Below are 10,156 nucleotides of genomic sequence, written 5' to 3' on the forward strand. Positions count from 1 at the left end.
CGAGTAAAATCGAGTTTGATGTGACCTAAATCTAACTTAAAATATATACCGGACTTATTTTTTAGACTCGAACCCGACCCTAAACTCGATAAAACTTATACACTTTCGGGCCACGATTATATCGGATAAAAACCGGGCCGTTAACATTACATTACCTTGATATCTTCTTATAAGTTAGCATGTGAAAATATCCAAATTTCTAAGACTCCAATCATTATTTGACATGATAAAATTCACTTAAAAAAATATAACAAGAACCAAATCTTCTCTAAAATTAAAGCATAACCATAATCAATACTAATATTGTCTAATAACACCAAATATTTAAATCAATATAAATAACACAATATTATGCATTAGTCTAAAATCTAATACATTTTAAACATAAAACATTAACTTATAGTTTTATAATAACTAATAACACAAAATATTAAGGTTTACAATATTTAAATTCCACATAAAAATAAACATCATCCATCGCTAATAAAACAAAATATTAATTATGTATGATGACCAAGCCATCGGGTCGATTTTGGATGACCCGAACCATGGCCCGGATCTAACCCAAAATAATGACCAAGTCTATTTTTAAGATTCTTATCCGACATTAAATCCAATAAAATCATACCAAAATATCTTCTAAAATGTTTGGGACCGAACCGGGTCCTCAGGCCGAGCGGGCCATGCACACCCATAGACTCTGCCCCAAGGCCCCAACTGGGCCATTGCTACCTCAGTCCACAGTGGACAGTGCCTCGCCCCTCATTGCCTCCCTCCCTCCCTCCGACCTCCGTTAGTCCGTTTCTCGCCGTCAGCTTCTGTCTCTCTCCGGCTGTCGCCGTCCCTCCTCACCGCTCACAGGCTCGCAGAGTCGTCATCTCTGGTTTCACGGCGTACCCCGAAGTGGCGTCTCACCAGATCAGAATCATATCAACGCCAAAGTCTTCCTCTCCCGTGGTTTTGCGATTCGGCGGCGGCGGCGGTCTTTACAGCGCTTGAGGCTCGCACCTTAGCTTCCTCTTATCCGCGACGATCTCCTTCATCTGTGGCTGAGTCGAATCGCCACCGGTCACGTCGTCCCTTGCCTGTTAATCGGAGTATTGTTAGACTGATTCTGGATTTCTATTGGTAATTCTACAATGTTTGTTTCTCTCTTTTGAAAATTTCTGACTTATTGAGCCATGGAATTGCTCTTGAAATTTCTATCGTGGAATTTCTGATTTCTACAGGATTTTAGATTCTGGAATTACACTTGATCTGTGATTTGATTTTGCTGAATACAAATGCTCATATGTGATTATTGCATCCGAAACTTGAGCTGCTCCTCTTTTATTTTATGGTTTTGATTTTCATTCTTTAATCCTCTTTAAGGTTGGAATTTGTTTTGTTAGTAGCCCCATTCTTGTGTTCCATTGTTGAATTTCAGTAATTGGTGGTGTATATTTGGTTTTGTGAGTAATTGAGAATATCATATGAAGATTACAGAAATTCAACCATCGCAACTTTGGGTGGGAACATAGTACCATTTTTTCTTCTGCACACCATGTGCTTTGAAAAGAATGATGAAAGCTATATATATGATGAAGGGCATCATAAAAATACATGCATCTCATGGTGGAACAAAAGATGCGGGAAAGAAAATGAAGGCATGCTGGCTTTTAGAGTAGGAAGTAGGATAGTAGGATAGGATCTTCATTACCAAAGTGACAATCGATGTGCTACATCTTTAAGTACTGTTGGAGTGTATACATTGAGTTTAAAATTTTAGTTCTTAAACTAAAGTGTTAGCTTTTCTACCAAAAGTGTTAATTTTTAAGTTAAAATTGTTAGTTTTGAGTTAATAAAGTTATTTTTGTTAAATTATTAGGATATTTTTGGAAAATTGTTTGATATTCTTGGCGTATCAGTGTCTACCAACACATTGAAATCTTCATTCCCAGACATATTTTTCAAGATTCCCAGGAAAATTAATCCATCTACCAAACTCAGTTTTAAATCTATTTGTGGAACAGGATTATTTTCTCGTAGCTTTTTTAGTTTAGCCTAGTGACTCTAGTTTCCTTCTAATACGTGGACTCTTGATTTAACAGATAAAATGTTGTCATGTATTGCAGATTTATTGCCCTGCCCTATTCGATGTCACATAGCCAAATCAATGGTTCCTACCTGTTACTAATGCAAATAAAGGAGTTTATTGTAGATTCCTAACTGTTTCTATGCAAATAGTCTTTGCGTAAAGGATTCTCCTATATATATTCTTGGTAACTCTGCTGACTTTCGTGCAGGGAGTTCAGAAGGATTATGTTTTGTATCTGCATGGTCCTCATATTGGGTTGAAATCTTGTGCAAGCACTCTTTTAAGAATACAAAATTCAGCACTTTTGGGTTTCTGCATTGATACAAAATTCAGTACTTTTGGGTTTCTCCATTAAGTTTCCCTCTTTCACTCTTATCTTCTGGCATGGGAAAACAGAAACTAAGCTCTAAAGGTGTTCAAAATTCTGGTTGCACAAAAGCAACTCTATGGTGGTTCTATCTTGTAGCTGCCTGCATAAAAGTTCTACTTTTCCCATCCTACCGCAGTACAGACTTTGAGGTGCACCGCAATTGGCTGGCTGTGACTCACTCTCTGCCTCTTTCCCAATGGTATTTTGATGAGACCAGTCCATGGACACTTGATTATCCACCGTTCTTTGCTCATTTCGAACACTTCCTATCCATGTTTGCCCACCTCATTGATCCCAAAATAGTGCACCTTCAGGAGGGCCTGAATTATAGCGCAAACACAGTTGTCTATTTCCAAAGAGGGACAGTAATACTTTCTGATCTGTGCCTTCTCTATGGGGTTTACAGACTTACTCGGAATCTGGATTCAAGAAAACAAAAGCTGATTTGGTTATCAGCTATTTGGTCTCCAATGCTTTTTATTGTGGACCATGTGCATTTCCAGTACAATGGATTTCTCATTGGGATTTTGTTGATTTCACTCTCATATTTGGAGGAAGGGAGGGATTTGTTAGGAGGGTTCTTTTTCGCTGTCCTCTTGTGCTTAAAACATTTATTTGCAGTGGCAGCACCTGTTTATTTTGTTTATTTGTTGAGGCACTACTGTCGGGGTGGAATAGGGAGAGGCTTCACTCGACTTTTGATTATGGGAGGTATGGTTGCAGCAGTGTTTGCAGCTGCATTTGGTCCATTTTTCCACCTTGGACAGGTATTATAATATGACTTTGACATTCTTAGTACATCTTTGCCAATCAGTTTGCTCCCTATGCTTTTGGTTTTCCTATTTTTCTGAAATCCTTTCAATTGACCAATTTGAATTTGGTTACTATTTTGTTAAAGTGTCACTTGATATTTTGTTGTTTTGTTGATTTTCTAAATTTTGGAATTTTAAATTGATGTTTGTAGTTTTCAACTTAAGTTATCCAGGAATAGTAAACAATTGGATGCTCCTACAGCCGTGAACATCATATAGGAAATCAAGTTCTTCTGTTTAGTATTTACTTCCTCATCTATTTTTAAGTTATTAATTTCTGTGTAAAAGTGAACATATTTTCATTTGACTCTTCGTATTATTGATTTTCTTATTGATTTTCAAATAATAAATTGCAGATACAAGTCATTCGACGATTGTTTCCATTTGGCAGGGGACTTTGCCATGCATATTGGGCCCCAAATTTTTGGGTGTTCTATATCATGTCTGACAAAGGGCTTGCTTTCATACTCAGAAGACTAGGGTTTAATGTCCAGACACCAACTGCTACGTTTACTGCTGGATTAGTGGGGGATTCCTCCCCTTTTTCTGTACTACCTCAGGTAATGTTTATGTTTTCTGAATAAATGTTTCTTATCATACTGAGAAAGTGCATTACTAGTGGATGCTCCCATTAACCTGATTGTGTGATTTGTAGAAGTAGGAGGGTTCTGTGATATCACTTCAACCTCAAAAGTCGCACACATGTGACCTAGCTACAGTTAGATACTTTTATTTGAAATTTATATACAATATTATGGATAATGTAGCTGACTGAATGAGTGAATCTTATTCTGTTTCCTAAGAAAATATAGGTATAGATCCGACATAGGATGTAATATTTGTGAAACATTATAACTGGGACTTATAATTAGGAAGCATCATATAGCAAGCTGAACATAACTCAAAATCCAGACCGATCCAACATAGGATGTTATATTTGTTAAACGTTATAAATGGGACTTGGGAAGAGATGCATAATATTGGCATTTTACATATTACACATCCAGTGCTAGCCATTGCAACTTCCAAGATGCTGTTGTCCAATTGGCATGAGCACATGGGGTTGATAACTTGTTTGAATCTCGGACTATGATATAATATAACAGCCATGTTTAGTCACGCCTATTTGCTTCTCAATTTCCAAAAATTTTTATCAAGGAAGCATTCATTTTTCTATTAACCAATCTGCAGGTCACCCCATTAGTGACCTTTATGATGGTTCTACTGGCCTTATCTCCGTGTCTTCTCAAAGCTTGGAAAGATCCAAAACCCCAGATGATTAGTAGATGGGTAGCCTATGCTTATACCTGTGGTTTTCTCTTCGGGTGGCATGTGCATGAGAAGGCATCATTACATTTTGTAATACCGCTTGCCATTGTAGCAGTACAAACCTTGGAAGATGCCAAACATTACTTTTTGCTGTCAATAGGTATCCTTTTGAAGTTTTAATGCTCCTTCATTTGTTTTCCAAAATAGAAAGAGTAAAAGACAAATAAGTCTCTGACCATTTTTCGCTAGGATGCATATAAGTTTCTAGCCAAAATTAATGACTCAGTAGTCTCTGACCATTGAAAATGCGAGACACATAGGTCCCTTCGTTAATAGACTTGTGTGTTTTCAATGGTCAAGGACCTCTAAGTAGTTAATTTTAGTTAGGGACATGGGTGTTCCCATGAAGAATTTCCTTTCTGCTATTTGGACCTTGTATCAGAAACTTTTTTGGATGCCAAACTTCTTTGGATTCACTTAAGTAACTTTGTGCGCGCAGTGTCTTGCTATTCACTATTTCCACTACTATTTGAGGCACAAGAGTATCCTATCAAAGTTCTTTTGCTGCTGCTTCACTTGATTTTGATGTGGTCTGGCTTCTCTGCGCAATTTCCTGATGGTGCTGAAACAGCAAGAGCACCAACTGGTCATCATACCGAGAAAAAGGTGGATCAACATAAGTCCAATGGTGGTTTTGTTATTGGCTGGATTGAGAGGATGTATTTGGTTGGTCTTGTAATTGTAGAGATATGGGGTCAATTTTTACACCCTTTGCTTCTGGGTGACAAGCTTGCTTTCGCTCCCCTTATGTTGATCTCTATATACTGTGCTTTGGGGATCATGTATTCTTGGATTTGGCAGTTAACATTCATAGTTAAATCTCCCTGAAATTTTGGACTGATTGGACTTTGAATCAATACAGCTTTACTTTTTATAGTAAATCGGATTACACGAGTGACGAGTCCATCCTTCAGAAATTTCAAGAATGTTATTTAAGTTGCGTCAGGTTCTACATTGAGTTTCATACTACCATTTTTTTTTTTTTTTTTTGGTCTCCTTTCTGAAATTATTTCAATCTGTTGCAAGAATCCATGTATGCAGGCGTTCTAATGATTACATTTGGAAGAGGCATTGTAATGTAGTCTTGCGTTAATTAAATTCAAAATAAAGACAACCTGGATAGGACCAAAATGTACTCCCGATTGTCTTTTTTATTGGATATGATTTTAGTTTTGGGCTGATTGCATAGCATATCTATTCAATATCAAAAAAGACGACAAAAATTGATTAAAGTCAATAAACCATTAGCATGAAAAAAAAGATCGAGTTGATTAATAGAATATTCATGTTTCAAGAAAATACAATGGCATATCTGAAGCACTTCTTATAAAATATTAAATTATGCTAAAATCTAAAAGAATTGTAATATTATATTTTAATTAATTAAGATACAAACTAAATATTCTTTTTCAATGACGAAGGAATCGAGCTCAGGATCAGAATTGAGAGAGAGATACGTGATTGAAGTTCAGAGAGAAAAGGTGAGCATATGAACTTCTCATTAGATGCAAAAAAATAGAATGAGTGAATCTAATTACTATAATGCACCTAGTTTCTGCTATTTATTATAGTTCTCACTAACAACTAATTAACTTAGCAATGCTAATTAACTATCTTACTAGATGTTGACCCAGCTCAGCCATAAGTAATATAACTAACTATTAGTTACAGCTTGCCAAGACAGAACATGCTAAAACAATAAAGCCAACTAATTAATCTCTCCATCAAATGATTTTTACAAACGTTTTTTATATATAATCTCTTGTGCCAAACAAATGTAGGAGTACCATACCTCACTACTAAAAGATATGTTCGGTGTTTGCTCTGATTTGATATAATAGTAAATTAATATATACCACTATAATTAAAAAAAAATGGACGAATAAGAAAGTGACATTTAAGTTATATTATCTGCATAAAACCATTCCTTTTTTTATTTAAAGTTGTAAATAAAGTGTTTTTTTTATTTGACTTAAAAAAAACATGTTTATATTTTTTTGTGGCTAAATAAAAAAAAAATAGAGACAAAACTAAATTAATTGGTTAGGTTTATATCTAAATCTATTAGATGTTAAAACTCACTCCATGGTTGACTCCAATTCGAATGAATGTTCGTGCCAGAAGCAGCTGCTTTAGCCATACAATTTGCTTCTCTGAATTAAAAGAATAGAGACTCTCCAATTCCAATTCATAACCTCCTGTATATGCTTTGCCAAATCTCATTCCGGAATATCCTTACCAAGTATTTTTTGGTTTACTAAGAAAAGAGCTTTTAAACAGTCTGTTTCACAAATAACTTCACGAAATTCACTATCCCAAGCAAGAAGTAAACCTCTCCAAATTGCATACAATTTAACAAAAAGAACACTGCACACTTTGACTTTTCCAGTACAACCTTTCAACCAACATCCATCAAAATTGGAATGATACAACCAAAACCAGCATAGCCAAAAGAAGCAAAACAACTAGCATCACAATTCAATTTAACAGAATAAAATGGAGGTGGAACCCAATGCAAACAAAGCGAAGGAGGAGACAAAGATTGATACATAGCAAAAATAGTGTGGAAGTCCCTTATTGAACTACGAATCAAACTCACCACTTTACTAGCACTCCAAGAGTCATCTATATTAAATAAGTCATGATTTCTGCTTCTCTAAATCCACCAGATGGTCGAAAAGAAAAGAAAAACATCTCCACTCCTTGCACCTCTGTAGAGCCAATCATGTAAATCTGAGTTATCTGAATACAGGCCTAAAAGGTTCTAGACCTTCTTGGCACTAGGGCACTTCCGAAGACAATGAAAAATGGATTCAGAACCATTCTGACACCGATGACAGGTGCTAGATAAAGTTAAGCCACGACCAAACGAAACTCTGTCGTAGGAATAGCATTATGAAGACTGAGCCAAATCAAGAACTTGTACTTCTTAGAAATATGCAGTCGCCATACCCACAATCAATTATCATGCTCATTCCAGTCAAACTTTCTTTTGACTAGCCAACTGTACTCACTTCTAGCTGAATAGAGTCTAGAAGATGCCACACCCCACGATCAACCCGAACTCTCTCCAGCATTCAAATCCGGATTATAAGCATTCAAACGCTGTTTGACATCTTCTGGAATGTTAGAGAAAACATCATAGAGATTCTATTGACCATCTTTCCAAACATCTTTAATAGTTAAATCAGAGTCAGATATATGTACAAAAGGGATATCTTTAGCAATTGGGCCTCAATACTCCAATTGTCAAACCAACAAGATTAATTAAGTGTATCCATAAGAGCACCAAAAACCTTTGAGATACTCTTCCAAACATAAAAATCGTTGCAAGGGACAGGGCCATCTAAAACTCCCTCATTCCTTAGATACTTTGCCCTCAATAGAGCAACCCAAGGCTTGTCCTGACAATGAAAAAGTTGCCAAACCAATTTACCAAGTAAAGATATATTAACACATGCAAGATCTCTAACACCCAAGCCACCAAATTTCTTTGAAGTGATCACGGTCCTCCAATTAACAAGAGCTAGAAAAATCTCTGCCATCAACTTGACCCTTCCAAAAGAACTATCTCATCATAGAAGACAATTTATCACAAACCCAATTTGAAAAAAAATATGTGATGACAACTTTTTTTCTATTTTTTTTAAACATAATTAAATAGAAAGGAACCACTCAAATAAAGATATTTAAAACGTCCTTTTTTAAGATATTTTTTAGTAATTAAAATTCAATATATATAACTGATTAAACCGTGTTATTTTTATCAAAATTATATCAGACAAATTAATTTGGCCAAAAAATCGATGAACTAAATCTTAAATCAGTCTAAATTAATATTTTTTTTATAAAAAATGACTATAATATCTTTATTATATAAAATGACAAAATACTCTTATTATATATATGTTAATTTTAAAAATCCTAAATCCTAATATTTCTCTTTTCTATGTACCGTCATGGGATTAAAATTTCAGATTTTCAATATAAATATATATATATATATATGAATATTTTAGTCATTTTTATAATAAGATATTATAATTATTTTTTATAAACAAAATATTAATTTAGATCAATTTAAAATTTAATTCATTAATTTTTTAGCTAAATTAATTTGTCCAATCTAATTATGATAGAAATAATACGATTTAATCGATTATATATATATAATTTTAATTAAAAATATTTTTAAAAAAATATTTTAAACATATTTATTTAAATGTCTAAAAATACAAAAACACCTGTGTCGGTGTCATAGTTATGACTTATGAGGGTTTGGATTAATCTCAAATATGAAACCTGTCTGCCACACGGCATAATCTAAGTGGATCCAAAATGCTCATGATTTGGTACGTAGACACATTAACAAGTAAACTCCTTTATTCTTATTTGAGGTACCTAGCTTCTATATCACGTCCAGTTGGCATCCACCACCTAATAATCTCTCATATTTATTTTCATAATAATCTCTTTCCCAATTCATATCATAGTATATACCAAAATGCGGTTGACCCATGCATATATCATCCTTGAGAGAGTTGAGTGACTACTCAAATATGTGACACCGAGGCCACAGATAATCATCTTAGGTGGATCCATAATTCACATCGGGAGTTTTTTTAGGGTGATAAAAATATATTTTGGAATTTAAAGGGTCAAGATAGATAACGGAATTAGTAATAATTTATATTTTTTTATAAAAATGAATTTTAAGCATATGAACTTATCTCAATTATTATTTATATTGGCCAATTAATAAATTTATATCGTTCAATCCTGTTAATAATAGCTGCCGAAGATTAAAAAAAGAATATAACAATAATCAAATATCACTACTAAATCCAATATTTTCATACCATAAATTAAAAATTTTTCAAAAGAAATTGTTTAAAAATAACATTAAGATTAATCATAAATTACAAAAACAAAATAGAAAAATAAAAATAAAAATTAAAGTGAATATCATGTTCATAAACAACAATGAAAGTAGAGAAGATTTTTTCGTCGACTTCTCTAAATTCCAACAAGCTAAGGAAAATGATAACACCTCAGGAAGTTCCTCAAAGGACCGTACAATAACAACTCCAATTCCTCCACAGCTGCTATAGACTCTGACTCCATTTTCATCGATGAATTGTCCGTCTCCTTATAAGTATCCGAGCAATAATTTTTTTTCTCTTGCTTTTTTTTATTTCATGTTATAATTAATTAATTAAATAATTCAACTGATTCATACTGGCATGTTTATAGGACGATGACTTTGTTTCAACGTTTTCACCAAGCACCCTTACTCTCGCGTATGGCGGCAACATGTTTACCAAACTCATTCGTCCTAATTACCTCCGTCAATTATAGTATCAAAGTTGAAGAACTGGTACTACGCATTTTCTACGCTAATATTATTTGCAATTGGCTCTGTTGTCATGTGGTTTACCAAAAATGATCAATGCTTTGCTTAATCCCTTTGTACGACATCAATCAGAGTCACTAGAATGGAATATTGTCATCTAATTCTTTAAGATCTTGCTACTATTTTCTCCACTATAAACAAAACCTTCACATCAT

The 10,156-nt window shown here is 34.2% G+C and overlaps 1 protein-coding gene across 3 annotated transcripts; it reads left to right on the forward strand.

The window, feature by feature from the left end:
- The first annotated feature begins 641 nt into the window (after positions 1-641).
- LOC112740941 (dolichyl pyrophosphate Glc1Man9GlcNAc2 alpha-1,3-glucosyltransferase) lies at positions 642-5,469 on the forward strand. Of its 3 annotated transcripts, XM_025789671.3 has the most exons (6): positions 651-1,128; positions 2,115-2,196; positions 2,286-3,214; positions 3,616-3,819; positions 4,451-4,688; positions 5,028-5,469. In XM_025789671.3, exons 3-6 carry the CDS (start codon positions 2,462-2,464, stop codon positions 5,414-5,416), a joined length of 1,584 nt encoding a protein of 527 aa, XP_025645456.1. In that variant the 5' UTR covers positions 651-1,128; positions 2,115-2,196; positions 2,286-2,461; the 3' UTR covers positions 5,417-5,469. The 3 variants fall into 3 exon arrangements, with proteins under 3 accessions (XP_025645455.1, XP_025645458.1, XP_025645456.1); XM_025789670.3 differs by lacking the exon at positions 2,115-2,196 and having other exon boundaries at positions 642-1,128; XM_025789673.3 differs by lacking the exon at positions 2,115-2,196 and having other exon boundaries at positions 647-1,128; positions 2,295-3,214.
- Positions 5,470-10,156: the final 4,687 nt, after the last annotated feature.

Source organism: Arachis hypogaea, chromosome 14 (assembly GCF_003086295.3).
Source record: "Arachis hypogaea cultivar Tifrunner chromosome 14, arahy.Tifrunner.gnm2.J5K5, whole genome shotgun sequence".
Taxonomy (NCBI): Eukaryota; Viridiplantae; Streptophyta; class Magnoliopsida; order Fabales; family Fabaceae; genus Arachis; species Arachis hypogaea.